Here is a 19840-nt window from a genome sequence, read left to right on the forward strand (position 1 = left end):
AGTGGGCAGCTTTCAGCATGAGTTGTCACCGTCTTTGAGATTTGGAATAATTAGATCACCTCTATGATCTTTTCCAAAACCAAAGGACCCATGATTCCACGAAATCTCCTTACAATTCATCAAGCTTGGACAGGTACAAATTATAGCTGAGACAGCTGACACCACCCTAAGAAGTGCTACTGATGCTCTCATTTACCAGTTAAAAATAAAAAGGCAAATGTGGCAACCAAAAATCTAACAGGTGCTCCGGAAAGTATTATTCTCTCATAAAGGACACCAAAGACTCCAGAGTATTAGCCAGTTTAATTTAATAATTTTACAAAAAAACCCCCCAAAACAAAAAAGCCCCCAACAAAAAACTAAATACAGATTTCTGTAATGTCCCACTGTTGATCTTTTTCATGTTACAAGTATAAACTCTGCTAAATGCATCCAGTACATTTTTTTTATTGCATGAGATTCCAATTTTGTCAAGTTAAAAATCAAAATGGTACGAACAAGCAGATTCTGGACACTCAGAGAACTGCTTCACCATGAGAAAGTTGCATGGAGCAGTGCAGCATTACCAAGACAGTGAAAATTCTTTACATGACAGATCCTGAAAACAGATTAGAAATATAAAAAGGGTGATTAAAAAAAATAACAACAAACCACCAAATCAACAAGTCAGCAAAATTCACAATCTGCCTTGGTTGGAAAGTCATCTTTGGAATCCATCCCACCATCTCAAGATGCACCATTTTGGAATCATGAGGAGGCTCTGTGCCTTTGTAGAGAAGGATCCTTTGCTCAGAGGTAGAGCCATGGCAAGGCTTATTGCAGGGATATATGATGTACCTCTTTCCCACCTCTCGTAGCTGATGGTAGATACAAGTGGTCATTGAGAAGTTGCAGTGGTTTAGCAATTTCATTATAAACCAATAAGATGGATGTTTTTTCTCACAACAGTTAGACTCTGACGTACCTCATGAAAAGTTCTCTGCCTAGAAAAGCCAAGTTTGGAAAGATAAAATATTGATAGTTTAAGCTTCTTCTTCAGTGCCAGAATACTATCAAAAAAAAGTGCTGCCCCCTCCATTGCCCCCCAGGGTGCATTTGGCTAGAAAGGTTTCCCCGGGGGCAAGCAGGGGCCTCAGAGGCCTCAGGGCACTTCACATCTGCACCAGAAGTTTAGGAGTTAAGGGCTCCCTGGGCTGCAGGCTCTCCTGAATTTGGGCCCATCCGATAAATGTGAGGACCCCTGCCCTGCCCACTCTTCTCTATAACTCAAATGGTGATCTCTTTTCTCACTGTAAAAATCTCCTCTTTGTTTGATTCTGCAGTTAAGGTAGAGAGTGTGCCATAGGTGGTGGTGTCAGACAATGCCACCAATGTCATTTATGATGCTACAGATACAAGTTTTCAACTTTACTGTAGGTGGAAGAAAGAAAGACAGGGAGCAGGAAGATGTGTTTAAACAAGGTCAGGCACCAGAGGTATTTGTAAAATGATTTTATCAAATAAACAGAGTAGCCCAAACTTGTTAAAACAGGTAGCTTTCCTAAATATCACAAGAGACTTCCCGACTCTGACGGAATTTAGGAAAGCTACCTGTAACTCGATGCTGTACTTAAAATCCAGCCATGAACAAAAGCCTTCACTAGTTACACATGATCAAAGAACAGCTAAACTTATTTACTTTCCAGGAAAAGAGTTGTGTAGGTAACCAGGCTTGTTTTACTTCCAAGGTAGTGATTTTTTCCATCTCCTCCCAATTCCCCCAGTACAAGATCTAGGTTAGCAGTTACACTGAGGGGGTTTGCTACATCTCACATTGCCTGAACTCACCCTTGCTCAGTGGCAACCTTTGCTATGGAAGACCAAACAATGATACATTGCTTCTCTCTCAAGGATTCTAAAATGTCAAAAACCAAAGACCCAATTTTAGCTTTTTGGGGGTTGGTGATGCTGTCTCCATTTCTGCTCCCAATAGTTATAAATTTGTTCCTAGGTCCATTAGGTGAAATGCCTAACCCAGTCTCAAACGGCTTACTATTCTATTCTTCATTACACCAATCCCTGTAAGATCATGAATTTAAGGCTCCTCTCTGGTATGTATAGCACAAGAATATACTACATACAACAGGCCATGGGTCCTTGGCCTCTTAAAAACCCAAAACTTTACTGTCAGCTCAACTCTAAAAATGAACATATGTCTACATACACAAACAGACAAAAGGTGACCACAAATTTCTGCCTACTGCTCACAGGGTTTAAAGTGTTAACTGGAGGCTTCCTAAAGAAACAGAAGAGGATGGTAATGACAAAAGGACCACGCGTGGTTTGAAACTCAGCAACTTTTCTCTACAATTGCTGCACATGAGGGATGTATAAAAACGGAATCCAGGCTCTTAAGTGCAAGGGTTGGAGGAATAAGCCTAACTTGCAGTCTGAACACCCCAAAATGCACTGAAGATGGGAGGAGTTTAAATGAAGTCTTGTAAGAGTGAACCAAAGCTTATAATGGTGTCAAAAGATCAACATAAAGGAGCATAAATAGTCACACCATGACAGTATCAGAAATTGCACGAGTCCACCCCCCCCCAGCCCCCAATGCATTGCACAGTATAAATTTTGGAACAAAAATGCAAAACAGGCATGTTTAAAAATATTAAGACACAAAAACAGCTGAAGTTCTATAGTAAGGATGCAGAACAGAAACCAGAAAAGTAAACGGGGAAATTCGGCTAAGACTATCTCACATTTTTCTAGATTAAAAAAATTCCCATGCCCTGTAGTACAGTAAGTGAATAAATAGGACGAAGGGGGAAAGGAAAGAGGGAAATCAAAACCAGGAGGGGAAAATGTCTCCATTTACAAAACATATTTACATTCCTCAACTCAGTCACTTTCAACATGTCTATATACAGAGTTCTGTACACGTCTAGTAGAGGGTAGGATGGAAGGGTCAGTACTCAAGAAAGGCATCACTAACTTGAGCTGCATGTTTATAGATAAAAGTTTCCTTCATTTATGTGCCCGTAAAAAACACTGTATTCTGACCAGAGGTCTGGTAGCTTTTTCAAGTTTTAGCTGTTTGAGCAGTTGGCCTGCAGGGCTTCAGGTGACCAGAGGGTAGAGGAAGATCAAAGTCGATACTTGACACCCCGGTGGCATAACAATAATTGCTTTTCTAGTGTGAGAATCTACAATAACGTAATTCACAGAATCTCCAACTTACATCCATTTTTGCTCCTATTTTCTAGCCTCCATCTTTCTAGCAAGGAAGACAGAAGGAAAGCTTTATCTGGAAGGCCCTCAGGATTCTGGCCTCTCTCCCTGCCAAGCTTAACACCTCTGTACGGATGGGTTCTGTGCCTTACTAGGGTGGCAGCTCTCCAGCCTGCCTGCCAAAAGACCAAAGTAAGAATCAAGGATAGAGAAGACTTGTCCTTTCACTATCCTGAGCCTATCAATTGGAATCTTCTAACTCGGCCTGCCCTGATACATGTTCTTGATCTAAGAGGAGGATGGTTGGGCTGGGAAGCCTATTAGTCTCCTGGCAATTGCTTCCCATCATCACCACCTACTGTATAATTTAAAGGCAGGGGCCTTCTTTAGTCCCAAAGTTACTGGTCTTCAAACAGCGGTTGTGAAGTAATGTTGAGTCTAGAGAGCTTATCCCTGGAGCTGGATAAAGTTACTTGGAAAATTAAACAATCTACGATTGGCTAAAGTTGTAAAGGGGAAAACAAAGGAGTGTTTTTGTTAGAGGTACTTTGCTAATATCCTTATAAATATCAATCACTGGCTGACATATTTGGCTATTCTGACTACGAAATTACAGAGACCTCCCTGGCAATGAGGAAATTTAGGGAAAGACTCTAAAAATTATTTTTGCACAGGGCTATGGTCTGGAATTCCAAAACATGGAAGCAGTGACTCTTCAACACACCCTAAACCATAAATGCTTTTTAAAAACATGAACATTTCAAAGTTCAATATGCTGGTGAAAAGGCCAATCAGGTTAAAAATTAAGTCTAGTTTAAAAATGTGAGACTAAAACAAATGATCCTAGGCTAGGCTGCTTTGGCTAGGGCCTCAAACAGATTAACTTAAGGAGTTTGGAAATCAAATCTTAGCAAGGGGGCTTTTTAAACTCTAGGATCCTACCTCCCCACCTCTTGGAAGTTGATCTCCCTGAATAGGTTACCATCACAGTAGATTTTCTGTTTTGCACACTTCCACAATGAGAAGGGTTCAAATATGGAACCTCCAGCATCACTCACTAAGAAGTCAGGCCATCTTACACATACTACTCTGACATTTTCAGGGGACTATTTTGGTCATTTAAAATAGGTGTGTGCATATGTGTACACACACAAAGACACCATAAATACACATACACATACATGTATATGTTTATGTACATACACACGTCCCATTCTACAGAGAAATGAAAACACTGTCACAAATCACGTCCCTTTGCAGCAAGATTAACTACTCCAAGAGTAAACTGAAATACATCAACTATAGTGTTATTTACTGCATACTGAAAAACTCTTCTAGTGCTGCTTTAAGGAAAACGCGATCTACTTAAAAACCACCATCAAAAAGCAAGTAAGTCTGCAAATGTGGCCAGTAGCCAACCGAGGCCTATTCTCTCTCACAACCTCTTTCCATTGGAAAGACTTGTGTGATTTCAGAATCTATGTCCAATCACCCTGGGGCCCATCATATGTCCTGTACTCACACCCTATGGGGCCATCTTGTTCTCTGCTGTCTAATTTGAGGCACAGCAACAGGTCCTTGAGCTCCAAGAGATACATAAATGCAGAGACTCCTTCAACCAGAGAAATGAGCGAACAAGAGAGGACAGATTATTCTTCTTGATTTAATACCATTTAGGAGGCATGTTAAGGAAACTCAGATGAAAGGTCCAAGTAACCAAGTATGTGCTTAAAGAAAATACACCAGGCACCATAAGAGATGGCTGCACTCAGTTTCCACCAGGAAGCACTTAACTATTTATACTGAGACAGAAATTCTCCACTTCCTGGTCAATGCCTGAAGACTATAAAAGACACAATGTGGAAACTGACTCTGTTCAAGCACGGGTCAGTGCTACCATCTATCACCACGTTAAGGTGGGAAGAGCTTACTCACACTGGAACAGAAAGCTAAACAGAGTGCTGAGGCAACACACATTTCTGTAGGATGCCCAAAGTGAAAAAACTGATGCTAAAGGGGATGACTGCCTAAGCAAGAGTCCACTTCTTGTTAGTACAATAACTTTTATTTGACATCTACAAGATTTTGGTGTCTTGCAGCTTTCTGGACAGGTTTATACAATCTCAAAGTTTAATAGTGCAACCTGTGCAAGCAAAAAAAAAGAAAAAAAGAAAAAAAAGAAAAAAAAAGGAAAAAAAAGACAAACATTGTCCCTCACTTGTTATAAACATTTACTATTATAGGCAAAACAAAACTTACCCATATTATAGATAAGTGACTATTCACATTTGTACATTACCATTTTAAACAGCTCCAGATAAACTCTACAAATGTCTTACAACATATTAAACAGTATTCAAGTTACTGGGTAACAAAGAGTACATACAGCAGAAGCCTCAAGTGTTTTCCCCATTGTCTAGTTTACATCTCAAGTAAGGTTTCATCTTACAAGTGACAAATTAAATTACATTAATGAAGTAAAAAATAAGAGGATTGTTTTGCAAGATAGAGGTCAATTTGCACTTAGTTTCCATAACCATCTCCAATTAAGGAAAAAAATGCCATCTTGAGAAAAACAGGCTTTGAGCCGTTTTTTGCAGCACATTAGGAATATTATTAATACATTAAAATGAACTAATTTTTAATTTAAGAATTTTATCACAAAAAAAGGGCATACGTGTGGTGGACTTACTGCCTCAGAGAAGGAGGGGAGAAAAGCAACATTTGGGTAGAAACCCTATAAAGACGCACTGAGCATAGCTGTCCATAGTTGCCTCCCTCTCCACTCCCCAATTCTGGTGGGATCTTACTCATGGTTTACTTTCAAAGACATGCACTGTCAGAACAAAAACTGGGAAAGAACCCGAATGCATGATGTGCAACCATTTCTATTTCATGCTTGGTTCTAAACCTGTTTTTACATGTTGAAAAGAAAAATCAATATAGATTTTCTCTATTTATAGACTCAAAGACATGCATCCTGGGAGGTCTTGCCCAGCCACTGCATGGATGTCTTGCATAAACCCTGAGCGCTGAAGGACAAAATCAAGGTAAAGCCAGTTTGGGAAATTCCACACATTTTTGTACAAATTGTGGTCTTAGTTTAAGAAATAAAAACAAACAAAAAAAGCTCATGAATTAAAAAAAAAAGATACCCCTGCTTGCCCAAAGTCAAAGCAAATGGGAAGTTAAGTACTAGAGGAAAAGCCTACGTAGGGAAGGACATTTGCACCACCGTCAGCATCGCTGAGTCTCAGTTTGGCCATCTTTTCCAGGTACCTCCTCGTTCCCAAAATATTACCAGAGAGAGCGCAACTGAAAAAATTCTTTGGAATCTGTCCCTGATTTTTATGCAAATGATATGCTTGGATAGCTTTTCCAGAAACACCCATGTCAAAACCTGCAGTCTATCCTTTTACAAGTTGTTCAAATTGGTGATGCTCTGTGGGTGATGCTGCTGCCATATCTGCTTCTGCTGGACTGCGAGCTGCTGGGACTGGTCTGACGTTGACAGAAGATTTACAAGGGGAGAGACACAATTTGCAGGAATGATCAAACCTGTAATTAGAAATAAAGCAGAGGTTGGCTCTGAAAAATTCTTAGGATTTGTGCAGTCATGGAAAAGCCAAAGCCACACTTTGGAACCGAAACAAGTCTCAAAAGAAGAAAAAACCAATCTGGATTTCAATTTAAAGAAGCCTGTTGGTGGCGATGCTTTCCTCTTTCTTCAGCAAACAGCTTAAGAGAAAGACCTCTCCTCTCCAAGTCTGGGCAGGATAACAATTCAACAAGAGCTGAGAACAAACACTGACACAGGGTGGCACAGTCACCTTTCCAGGCCATGGCCTGGATTCTGGTCAGCACATTAAAGTGCATTTGACCAGCTAACTGCCCCCAAATGACAGTAACATCAGGGCAACAATGCAATCACTCTCTTCCTGCCTTGCTGAGAACCCACAATAACAGAAGCTCATTTCTATAGGGCTTTCAAGTTCAGGCCTCACCACCCGATGGGACAGATGCTGTCATCCTCATTTTATAGAGGAATAAGCCAAAGCCCAGAGAGGTCAGTTACTTGTCCAGGATCAGACAGCAAAGTGTGTGACATCTTCCCAAACTTCTACATTCAACCCTTTATCTTCTTTGTCACAATGCCTTTCACATGGGAACAATGTGTGGGAAACTAAAGGTGATTGTGTCTCTGTCCCCCTCTATTCCTATAGAGCGTTAAGGCTGCCTCAGGAAAATATGCTCCAAAGTCTTAGGGGAAGCAGGGTTGAGTGCTGTGGGGAAGGGCAGGGGGACTCCAACTCTCATGGAAGAGCGGTCTCTATCATACATTTGGCAAGAACAGCTGATGGTGCCAAATGGCAACTTTAGCTAGAAAAATAGTGATGCTAATAGCTAGCACTATATACAGCATCGAATGGTCTGCCAAATGTACTTTACATAGGTTATTTTATTTGATCACCTCAGCAACCCAGCCACTGTAGAGATGAGGGAAAAGAGATAAAGAGCAGATTAGTGACTTGCCCAGAGTCACACAGCCAGTAAACAAATGAGATCAGATTGGAATTCCGATTTCTGTGATGTCAAGTCCATTTTGAGGGCCTTTTTTTATGTGTCAGAGGTGAGAAATGAAAGGAGATCTTTCTGACTCAGAGGTAAATACTCTCTCCATTACCCTATTCTGCCTCTAGAGCAGCATACGCCTTATATTTTAAAACTAAAACAAAAGACAGAAAAAGTAACCTTACAGATTAGCAGTGACCAGTAAGCAATTAAATAAAACTTACCCACAATCCGCTGTCCATCTTCTGTTCGTAGCCGAACTATCTGCATCTTCACATTTGTGCCACTGACAGATGCTAGAACTCCCTCAACTTTTGTCCAAACACTCAATACTGAACCACATAAAACATAATAGGTGCGGCATCGAAGACCTATTTCACAAATTAATCCCAAGCTTGCCTTTTTGCAATTGCCTCTCCTGGGGGGAGGGGAGGAAAAAAGGAAGCAGATTAAGAGACAGAACTTTCTGATTCTTCAATGTCAAAGATGCATTCACAATCTCTACCTACCCCACACTCAGTTGGCTCCATTCTCCCTTCCTTATAACTTCACATGTATAACTTTATCTCAGGATCAGCACATCTTTTCCCCATTAATCTTTGTCATTTTAGGTTCTCTATGTGAACTTAGTAAATAACCACTACTTTGTCTTGGTTCCTTGAAAAGGGGCTGACAAATTTTTAGTTAACTATTTTAGTTATCTAGTCATTTTAATTTTACATTCGTTATTCCAAATGTTAACATTGCCACTTCCCAATTTCAACTACTACTATAATAAATAAGCCAATGATATTGGGAAGACTAAAACAGAAAGGTATAAGACAATTTCAAGTCTCCAGTGGAATATGAGGTATATTCTATCAAATTATCAAAGATGAAAAGTTATCTACTAGTGCAGAAACAAGTTTAGAATTCAGTGTTTATCTGGCAAAACACTAATAAGTCTTTAGACTTATTAGAGGATCATATCAAAATGCTAGGACTGAAAGATTAATAATGAATAATAAACTACTGGTCCAAAGGGTATTTTTCTTTTTTTTTTTTTGGTGAGGCAATGAGGAATTGTTAAGTGACTTGCCCAGGGTCACACAGCCAGTACGTGTCAACTGTCTGAGGTCAGATTTGAACTCAGGTCCTCCTGAATCCAGAGCCGGTGCTTTATCCACTGCACGACCTAGCTGCCCCCTCAAAAGGGTGTTCTTATAAAGTTCGAAACTAGTATTCCAAATATCAATTTAATGGGATATAGTAGAATAAAAGATTAGGCTTATTCAAAGACCAGAATCTAGCCCAGTGCGCAAGAGATTTGATAAAATTTCAGTTCCCTAAAGCAAATCAAACTACACATAGCATTCAGTTTATTCACAAAAGCAGAAGTTATAACCAGAAGGCCTATTTTTAGGTTAGCTTCTTTAAATATAAAATCTGGAGGATTTTCCTAACACTCAACATAGTACTATTTTTCCAAAGAAATGTGTTGCTCACTGCAAGTCAATGCTATCCATCTCCCCAATAATGAGTAGATAAAAAAATTAGGAATATTTTCTATTACCTTTTCACAAAATGGGTCACATTTCTATCAAGTGAGCAAGTTATTTAGGGCATACAAGATGCCTAGATAGAAAAGGGATATTAGAAACCACTGAATATTCATTTCAAATCATACATGGTAGCCTGGGAGAATTGTTCCTCACTGCCAACAGAAAATACAATTCATCTAGCAGAATGTAACTAAATGTAACAGTTTAGAATTATTCCTATTGCCATTCAATTTGCTTCGCCAAGCACTAAATACTAAAATCCAGTTCTGTGAGTATTGTATCTCAGAAGTTTTGGTTTAAAGCATAAAAGTGATCTAAACAAAAAGGAAATTTGGAAAATAGGATGATATATTAACTCTCCATGACCAGAATAAGCTGAAATTTGAGCAAAGGGTATAAAAATCTATGAGGAACACAGGTAATATGTAAACAGGAAAAAAGTAAAAGTCTTCCTTTCTAAAAATCAATATTTAGTAATACTTAAAAAAACAACAACAAATGCAGCCATGTTACTAAATCTTCATTATCCCGAAAATCATTCAAATGCTCACCAATATGCATGAGTACATGTATCTGCAGATGAATTATACTGATCTAGCCAGTGGGCCAGGGCATCATCTGAAGCTACCTGTAAAAATAAGGCAAAAGCCAAGTTATCAGATAATCGTAGTGGCAACACTCTATTTTCCATCAAAACAACTCAATCAACATCTTCTATGTGAAGCCTTTACTGATTCTCCCATGTATTAATCCTATTAGTACCTTCTCTCCCATCCAAAAAAGAACATTACTGGGGGGCTGTGTGTGTTTAAATATGCCCAATGTCTAGCCCAGTAATGAGGACAGAATAGATGCTTAATAAAGTTTACAGATTAACCACCATGTAACAGATGTGTGAATTAGTTTTCTGTTTTAGCCATATAAAGGGTTTTAGTAGATGCTGATAGCTAAATTAGTCGATGTTTCCAAAGTTTTATCAAAGATTCAGTTGTCAGTATTAGGAAGCAATGATGTTCTTTTCCAGAAACCTTTCCAAAGCATTCGAACTAGTAATTAGTGGAATTTCAACCCCACTGTAAAAACACAGGGTTAGGTCTGGTAGATACAATGTGCTGGCACCTCAGCATCCATCGAGGGGGAGAGGGAAGAATTGAGAAAGGAAGGAAAGAAGGGAGGGAGACGAAGGGAGGAAGGAAAGTTCTAACAGTAATCTGAATTTGTGGCCTGAAAATACTGAATGACCTTTGAAGTAAACTGCCTCACCTCAGTTTCCTCATCTGTAATAAAAGGTAGGACAAGAGGACCGCTGGGGTCCCTTTATAACTCTAAAACCTCCACCATCTTATGATAATTACCTTAGACATTTTTAATAAAATCAGAATTGCCATTTAAAAAATAAATTACATAGGAAATTCACAAAGTCTATAAACACACAGACACACATATAAGAAAAGTACCTTCTTATACTTCTTTTTCAAATCAGCCAAAGTCTCTAATTTAAGCTGCTTCCCGGTATTTGGTCTATAAACTAAGAAAAGCTTCTTTTTGGGGTTCACTTCTTTCACCAAGATGGCCGTTTTCTTATTATTTCTTATCTACAAAAAAGTTAAAAGATCTCATTGTAATAAAATATTGAAAGGAGATAACACAAGTACTTGCTCTCCTGTCATTGGTTCCTGAAGGTGACTTAAGTGTGTATAGCCAATTTTGGAGAGCCATTGTATGTAAAACGTCACTGATATAAAACACAGGCATCTACATATTAACTTGAAAAAATGCTACTTCTTCCTTTAGTTTCTTACACTGGAATCAACCTGAGATACCTGGAAGCCCCAACACCCTGATCAGAAAAGTTAGTCAAAGCCCAGCTGGTTTTTTATGCATTTGCCCTGGACCTCCTCGCTACTAAGAGGCAGTGTTTCATCTGCTTTTCTTTCTAGGACCAGGACTGTTACTGCAATTAATCTAGGACAGGAAGCATTTTGGTTTGCTTGTGTTCATGAACATTCCAGGCAACAAGAGCAGACTAGAGTTGCAAAATGTCTTCACGTTCTGGTCTCCATGAAGAGTCACTGGGGCATAATGCAACAATTATCTTCCCTGGTAATCTTTTTCCAAATAGTCACCAGGGGGCAGCTAGGTGGTGCAGTGGATAGAGCACCGGCCGTGCAGTCAGGAGGACCTGAGTTCAAATCCGGTCTCAGACACTTAACACTTACTAGCTATGTGACCCTGGGCAAGTCACTTAACCCCAATTGCCTCACAAAACAAACAAACAAAAAACCAAACCAAAACAAAAAAAACCCCAAAACCAAATAGTCACCATTAGTATAGCACTATGGGGTAACCCAATAGCCCATTCAATATTTCTTGAAGCTTCTGTACACAAAATAACTTCTTTCTTTGCTTCTTCTTTTTTTTTTTTTTGGTGGGGCAATGGGGGTTAAGTGACTTGCCCTGGGTCACACAGCTAGTAAGTGTCAAGTGTCTGAGGCCGGATTTGAACTCAGGTCCTCCTGAATCCACGGCCAGTGCTTATCCACTGCGCCACCTAGCCGCCCCTCTTTCTTGGCTTCTTCAAGGAGAACCTGGGAGTCACCTTCCATTTAACTACAACTTTCCTTATTCTTCTGATTTCACTCATATCAAGAATTACAAGGGAGCAGCTAGGTGGCACAGTGGATAGAGCACCAGCCCTGGAGCCAGGAGGACCTGAGTTCAAATCCGGCTTCAGACACTTGACACTTACTAGCTGTGTGACCCAGGGCAAGTCACTTAACCCCAATTGCCTCACCAAAAAAAAAAAAAAGAATCACAAGGTTAATATGATTTAGCTCCTCTGGCATCATATTCACGTGCTGGTCACTGGACAAAAGATCTTACATTACAGAATCAATGGCCAAATGAAATGTTGGCAGACTAAAAACTGACCATTCCCCTTTTCCTGCCACTGAGACTACAAAATAAGTGGGTACAGACTAAGGACCATTTCTTACATGTGTTTCATAGGTTGCCACAGCCCCCAAAGTTTCATCACCAGGTAGCCAGACTCCTGGCGACAAACCCATGACATCTAGCCTCAGTATGTTCAGACCTTGGCCTTCGAGCTAATGCCAGGGCCTCTGAGAACAGAATGATTTTATATATGTATATATATATATATATGTATATGTATATATATATATATATATAAAAACGTTTACACATAAATTAGTCTACTCTTTCCATGCTTGCTGAGAACCTAAGATTTTTGAAAGCAGGGACTGTTTTTGCCCTTTTTTGTATTTCAGGTGCTTGTCACTGACTAGATAAGAGTCATAGGCAAAATTAAAAGAAAGTATCAGCTTGATCCCTAGTTTTCATCATCATCATCATTCCCTAGTCTATAATTCTGGTTCTTTCCAGGAGCCATATGATACTTTCATCATCTTGTATCTAATGACCTGAGCCTACTTCTAATACCAGTGAATGTCACTGCAGAGGATACAGTTGGTTAGTATGCAATCATTTCTGGAAAGGGGAAGGGTTGGGGGAAGAGCAGGAAGAGGTCTCATGGTTTTGTCTCCCTGTACTTGCAATCGCCCAGCCAGTTAGAATAATGAGTTCCTTTCTTGATCTAGGGTCATCCTCCCACCCCAGTTTGAGAGAAGCAGCTCCAAACAATTAGCTCCCAGCCCTTTAGCTGCACCTTCATGACGCTTCAGCTTCTACAGAATAAGATCTTTTTGGTAAGTCACTTTGAAGATAAAGAGAAAACAGAGGCACCTACAAAATGATGGGCTCTTGCTTTCCATTTTAACATTTTGATTCTGGGCCTCAATGCTACCTGTGCCTCACCTGTCCTCTATGTCACAACCCTCCTCTCCCATTAATGAAACAAACATTCTAGAGGACTATTTGGGGAAGCCCGGGGCTGCCAAAATCTCTGGCTCCTCCGAGCAGAGCTTCTGACTTCCCAGACTTTGGGTCCTACCCCACCCCCATGCTCTTCTAGCTCCCTTTCATGTATTATCTCCCCAACAATTAGATTGTAAGCTCCTCCAGGGTAGACTCTAATATTTGTATCCCTATTACTCACTCAGCAAAGTGCCTGGTACATAGTCAAAGCTTAATAAATGTTTTGCCTTGCCAAAGAATGTTCACTAAAGAAAGGCAGTAAAAGGTTCATAAAAGTATCCTACAATGTGTTTTTTAAAGCATTAAAGAAACCAATAAAAACTATGCTGCTGGAAAAGAAATTGGTCCCGTCTCCAAGTTCACATTTATCAGAGGTTCCTACTTGCAACGATAAATAAAAGCCATCATCTGGTCCTGTTTGTTCGGCCCAAATCTTGGTTGCTTCTTCCCAAGACATTCCTCTCTCTACACTAATCTGTAAGAGAAACAAGGGTAAAAATTAATGAAAGAATTTCCACTGGGAAATGCCCAAATTTAAAATACATACAATCTTCAATAGGTATTCATCTAAGTATCATATTTGATATTAACACGAATGTATAGATTAAACTTACTGTGTATAGTTCAACGTGTCCTGAGGTTGAATATCCTGGGGTTAGAAATTTCTTAGCATCTGTTTTCCTCACCTTCTCATCTCCAGAACCAAGATCTTTAAAGAATGATAAAATTAATGTGAGAAAAAAAATTACTAATAAATGAATAGATTTAATTATTTGATTCTGAATTTACTACTTACCTAAAATACCCATATCGTATCTACCATTCTTTTTGGCATTTTGTATGACTGCATTAAGTGTGTCTGAAAAATACTGAAACAAGGCATTCTGCTGGTGGACCTCCATACCCAAAATACGATTTAGGAATTTTCCTATGTTATTGTAATCTGAAAAGGAAGTCACAATAAATCCCCAATTAATTTAAGTGATAAGGAACAAAAATATACATTTAATTATCACCCTTCAAGGATCACCTCAAGCTCCGATCCTTTCTCATATAGATTTCGACAAGCCTCATATTGATGTCAACAATCCTCTTCTAATAGGAGGCTGCCCTCATGTAAAGAACCACACAATTTTAACGTTAGCATTTTCCTTGCTACTCCTTCATATACATACACATACATGCATGCATGTGTGTATTGTCTTCTCATGTTCCATTATGTACTACCAACTGCTACAGATCCAGCTTTGTTCTAGGCCCCAGCAGATCCAAAGATAACAGATCCAAAGATAATGAATGCAATAATCCCTACTCACAAGAAAATTTACATTTTAGCTAGGGATATAAGGAATGCCCTTAAGAGTACAGAGAATTCAGAGAAAAGAGTTTGTTTTTAGATTCTCCCATGCGACTTGCCAAAAATGCACATTTTTCATTTCCAGAAACATTAACTTCAAATATTGAATTCTGTGGGGACCAATTTTTAATTGGGGAGTGTTAGCTAAGCAGCTCGCCGCAATATTGGGGCAAAGAAGGAGACCGGCAGCCTCCCTCAAAACTGAACAGGATTTATTTTAACAAGAATGAACTTAAAAAAACAAAACACAACAAAACACAAACAGGATCAGTAGGATCAAGGGAAAGGAAAAAAAAATGGGGAAAGGGAAATTATACAACCTGAAAAAAATACCACCAACCAGGAATCAGCTGAGAATACACAGCCCCGCTCCTGTTGCCTTCCAGCTTCCAGCTAGAATGGCGACTTCTCCCTGTTCCCCGAAACCCCACACAGCCCCCAACCAATTGTCTGGCCACTCTGACAGTCACATGACTGCCCTCACTAGGCTTCCAATCATAATTGTGCCAGGCCCGTGTAGGCGTCGGGTGGCGATGACATAAGGTGCCAGCGCCATGGCAATGGCTACAACCAGTGGGTGGAGCACCATTTCCTTTGCAGAGCCCCGGGCCAGTGCAGGCTGAGGCATAAAAACCTTAAATAACAATTAATTCTTTATAATTCTAATTTACGTATTACCCTACATAAAGGAAGTCAAGAGGAATACCTTTATCAAGAGTCAAAATTCCAGATCGGTCTTCCACATTTATAAGGCCCACACCAATTAATCCTTGTCGGACATCTACAAGAAAAAATATAAACATCTCTTGAGCTGCCTCTTTGATAGGCCTTTCCCTAAGCACAGCCATCCTATCTAACACACCTCTATAAATCCCAGAGCCTTGTAGTTTCTACCAGAAAAGGGAGCTTTGTTGTGTGTTTCAAGTTTCACACAAGAGACAAGGTGGTGGTGGTGGAAAGAGGGATGAGGGGTAGGGGGCTGGCTTAATACACCTTGATATTAGAGGCTAGATGCCTAATGGAATTGGAAACAAAGCAGAAGCCCACTAAACTGTGGTAGGAGAATGTTAATTACTGTGTTGTAAGAAATAATGAATACAGGGGCAGCTAGGTGGCACAGTGGATAGAGCACTGGCCCTGGATTCAGGAGAACCTGAGTTCAAATCCAGCCTCAGACACTTAACAATTACTAGCTGTGTGACCTTGGGTAAGTCACTTAACCCCAACTGCCTCACCAAAAAAAGAAAGAATACAGAGAAGCATGGAAAGGCCCATATGAAATGATACAGAGTAATGGAAATTCATGCAAAAAGTGAATATTGAAAAATTCTGCACATGTATTCACATCTTTTCAGGTTTGCTGATTTTTTTTTTAGGAGGTGGGGAGTCTTTTTTGTATTAAAAAATATTATTTGTTACATGAGAATAAGAGAAGCTCTATGGGGGGGGGGGATTAAAATTTTGATAATTAACCAGTCTTCACCAAAAAATGTATCTGAAGAAAGATGTACTTAGCAATTGTGTTTTAGTGAATTGTATTTTTTTTTTTTTGCAGGGCAATGAGGGTTAAGTGACTTGCCCAGGGTCACACGGCTAGTAAGTGTCAAGTGTCTGAGGCTGGCTTTGAACTCAGGTCCTCCTGAATCCAGGGCCAGTGCTTTATCCACTGTGCCACCTAGCTGCCCCCTTAGCAATTGTGTTTTAAACTTGTCATTGGCATTTTCCCAAAATGATCTTCTATTCTCCACGTCCTTATTTGGTCAAAGGTTCACACTTCTGAAGGTATAATCTGCTAGGTTTGAACTAAAATACTAAGATTCTTAATTAAGAAATATATCATCTGCTTCATGTTTGGCCTCCTTATACTTGGATTTTAATGCTGGTTCTCCAGCCTGGTATATACCCTAAGACTCAGAGTCTTTCCACTGGCTTCTTCATTTGGTAAAAAAAAAAAAAAGGGATAAGACTAGATCTGCATTTACCTTTGGGATTAATAACTGCCTTTTAGTTAAGGAGAAGCAGTCAAGTGGGTACCAAGAGATTAGGAAAATGGCTAAAAGAATGGCATAAAGTTAACCAATTACTTCACTTGAGTATCAGTGTTGTTTGTCCTTTGTTCTCAAAGAGGACCACGATATCAGGGTGATGTTATAACTTGCAGTGAATTGGATTTAAGTTGAGGGAGGGTTGTGCAAGGTCACCAACCTCACTCTCTCCTCCAGAGCCATCTGAGTCCAGTGGCAAGATATATCAGGATGACTGGAGATGGCTCTGGATGTTTAAGGCAATTGGGGCTAAGTGACTTGCCCAAGGTCACACAGCTAGTGTCTCTGGGGAGATCTGAACTCAGGTCCTCTTGATTTCAGGGCCACTGCTCTATCCACTGTACTACCTAGCTGTCCATAATAACTTCAGTAAGATATAAAATAACCTCTCCAAAATCTAAGTTTCTGTATGTTACTGATGAAAACTTAGCTGGAAGGTACAAAAATAAATCCCTTTCATAGTAACAAGAAAAAAATACAAAATATCTGAAACCTACCACAAAATATACAGGAATTATATTAATACGAGAATAAAACCAGCTTTACATAGAGGAAAAGATAATTGTTACTTGAGACTGGATAGTGCTAATTTTAAAAATAGTATCTAAATTAATTCATAAATTTAGTGAAAGTCAAACCAATATGCCAAAAAGTTATTTTACCAGACAAAATGCAAGAATCTCAAGGGAAATAAAATTAGAAAAAAAAAAGCAATTTTTATGACCCATGCCAAGGACAGTTCTTGACCAAATATAATGACTATAAAAGATCAAGTGTACAATTCTCATTACAGAAAATCAAAAGGTTTTTGTAGAAACAAAATCGTTTCAGGAAGAGTCCAAAAAGAACAGATTAACAGGGAAAAAATTTGTTTTAATTTATTGTTTTCATTTAAATAGCAGTTTTTAAATTTGGAGGCAATTAAGTGACTTGCCCAGGGTGACAAAGCTAGTAAGTATCTGAAGCCTGATTTGAACTAGTTTTCACTTTAAGGGAGGGTAATGATTTTTATTCAGGTATGGTTTGAACAAACAATATAGCATCAGAGAGCCTTCAAACCTGGAATTTCTGTGCTGGTACTTTTTTTTTTTGGGGGGGGGTGGTGGTGGTGAGGCAATTGGGGTTAAGTGACTTGCCCACGGTCACACAGCTAATAAGGGTCAAAGGTCTGAGGCTGGATTTGAACTCAGGTCCTCCTGAATCCAGGGTCAGTGCTCTATCCACTGCACCACTTAGCTGCCCCTTGTGCTGGTACTTTTTAAGGAAGCTTGCTTTATCTGAACTTGAATAAAGTTATATTTTTATAGCTATATTTTGCTATATATAAAATTCTACCTTTGAAGAATTCTCCTGGATAATCGGGAGGTGGTGATACCATCGGTGAATCTAGGTTCACAATGGATTTCATAACAATTTCCAAGGCATTTCTACCATACTGGGGGGAAGAGATAAAAAGGAAAAACCTGTTAGTATTAACATCCTGTATAAAGTCAGCATTTTGCTATCTGACATATTATTATTATTATAGTCTCAGACACAGCATGTATAACTGATTAGTTAACTTCCAAATGATTTTGAAAACATTGTTATTAGTTCTCAAAACACAAAAATCTTACCACTTATACTAGTTTAAATGTATATCAACATGTTCTCTTGGCATACTTATTTTAATAATTAAATAATCTTTTTACATTAAATTGGCTTCACTAATTTCTGTTAAGGAAACCTTTAGGGATTTTTTCCCCCATGACAATGCTATTTCAAATCAGGCACAAAAATAAGTACTGAGACTACAGGCAAAACATACCTTGTTATCAAAGTTGAACCTGCTCAAATCTCTAGATTCCGTTGCTCTGCGGTCACCATGTGTGAGCGCCCCCTACCAAAAACACACAATTTCAAAATCTAGCACAGTAGCTCCTTTTACTGGAAGAGAGCCATATAGAATCCACCATATTCTTTAAATTACACCAAAAAAAGAACTTACCAAACTCTCCAGTCTTTTAGCAACTATGGATGCAAATCTTTGCTCTCCAGCCAATTCAGAAATTAAAAATACATATTCTGGTGCAGTAACTTGGTTTGATCTATGAGTTCTTCCTGCATTAAAAAACAAAAAAGTAAATGATCTTGCTCATTAGTAAGAAGATTAGGTCTACTCTTAGTTTCTAGTGAAGTTGGTATTTAGTAAGAATGAATAAGCAAAAAGCCTAACCTAAAATCAACTTGTTTCTGACAAAATCATCACAGTGACTGGGGGGGGGGGGGTGCGTTTGGGGAGGTCAGAAGAACACCACTGTCATCAGGAACAAGCCATTTAAATAAATAAAATGCAGCCTCTAGTTGCATTCTTTTTTTCACTGGGAATCCTTAATGAGTTGAAGAAGTAGGATATGGTGTTAGCAATAAAATGGGAGATTGAGGATCCAAGTGAGGCTTTGGTCTACTGATTTATCAACCTATTAGGAAACCATAAACTAAAATATGGCTAAAATTTACATACTTTCAAAATTAAAGGCAACAATTGTGCAATTATTACCTTATAAATAATTATGCCACATGAAAGTAAAATGCAGTATAACTCACCAAACTGCTGAATTGCTCTATCAGCACTCCAAGGCAATTCCAAAGTCATATGTACTCTTCGCCTCTGATTTTTAGCTCGACGATCTGCTTGTAATGAAATACCTGAGCTGGCAGCTTCTGAGATAATGGCAATATTCTAGATCAAATAAATACAAAATATAAATGCTCTCTGCAAAAAAAGGACAGTAGCACTCTGAAAACCTAATGAGGAAATACCAAATTCAAAAATCACCAAAAGAATTTTGGCTGCACTTATGAAACTTTTACTTGAAATTATATTTAGCAACATACATAAGCCTCATGTTAGTTCAGATCCGACCTCAGACACTTAACACTTACTAGCTGTGTGACCCTAGGCAAGTCACTTAACCCTAATTGCCTCACCAAAAAAAAAAAATATATTAAAATAATTGATTACAGCCATATCTACTTTAAACTAGAAGTTAAAATGTTTAAAAAATAATAGCAAAGGGGTATTTTTTCCAATCCAGATTATGGAAGAATCAACAAATGCACTCCACCCCAAAAAGTCACCAAATTACTGTCATCTTTGTCCATATCATATTTGTTATATAAACTCCTCTAATTTGGTGTGAAAAAGAGGAATTCTGGTTTCATGTTTTCTTGTTAGC

General features: G+C 38.9%; 1 protein-coding gene across 4 annotated transcripts in view; it reads right to left on the minus strand.

Annotated features, from left to right (window-relative positions):
• Positions 1-291: 291 nt before the first annotated feature.
• Positions 292-19840, minus strand: part of SBNO1 (strawberry notch homolog 1) — a 78117-nt gene continuing 58568 nt past the window's right edge. For 3 of the 4 annotated variants that reach the window (XM_043969284.1, XM_043969291.1, XM_043969276.1), the window contains 12 exons: positions 19209-19344; positions 18610-18722; positions 18430-18501; positions 17958-18057; positions 15284-15358; positions 14017-14163; positions 13835-13929; positions 13603-13695; positions 10781-10918; positions 9875-9951; positions 8007-8200; positions 292-6768 (listed from right to left, as the gene is read on the minus strand). In XM_043969284.1, the coding sequence (XP_043825219.1) occupies positions 6626-6768; positions 8007-8200; positions 9875-9951; positions 10781-10918; positions 13603-13695; positions 13835-13929; positions 14017-14163; positions 15284-15358; positions 17958-18057; positions 18430-18501; positions 18610-18722; positions 19209-19344 (1383 nt within the window). In that variant the 3' untranslated portion in view covers positions 292-6625. The remainder of the gene's footprint in view (positions 6769-8006; positions 8201-9874; positions 9952-10780; positions 10919-13602; positions 13696-13834; positions 13930-14016; positions 14164-15283; positions 15359-17957; positions 18058-18429; positions 18502-18609; positions 18723-19208; positions 19345-19840) is intronic. The other variant, XM_043969301.1, reaches the window with a different exon arrangement.

Source organism: Dromiciops gliroides, chromosome 1, assembly GCF_019393635.1.
Source record: "Dromiciops gliroides isolate mDroGli1 chromosome 1, mDroGli1.pri, whole genome shotgun sequence".
In the NCBI taxonomy this organism is placed as follows: domain Eukaryota; kingdom Metazoa; phylum Chordata; class Mammalia; order Microbiotheria; family Microbiotheriidae; genus Dromiciops; species Dromiciops gliroides.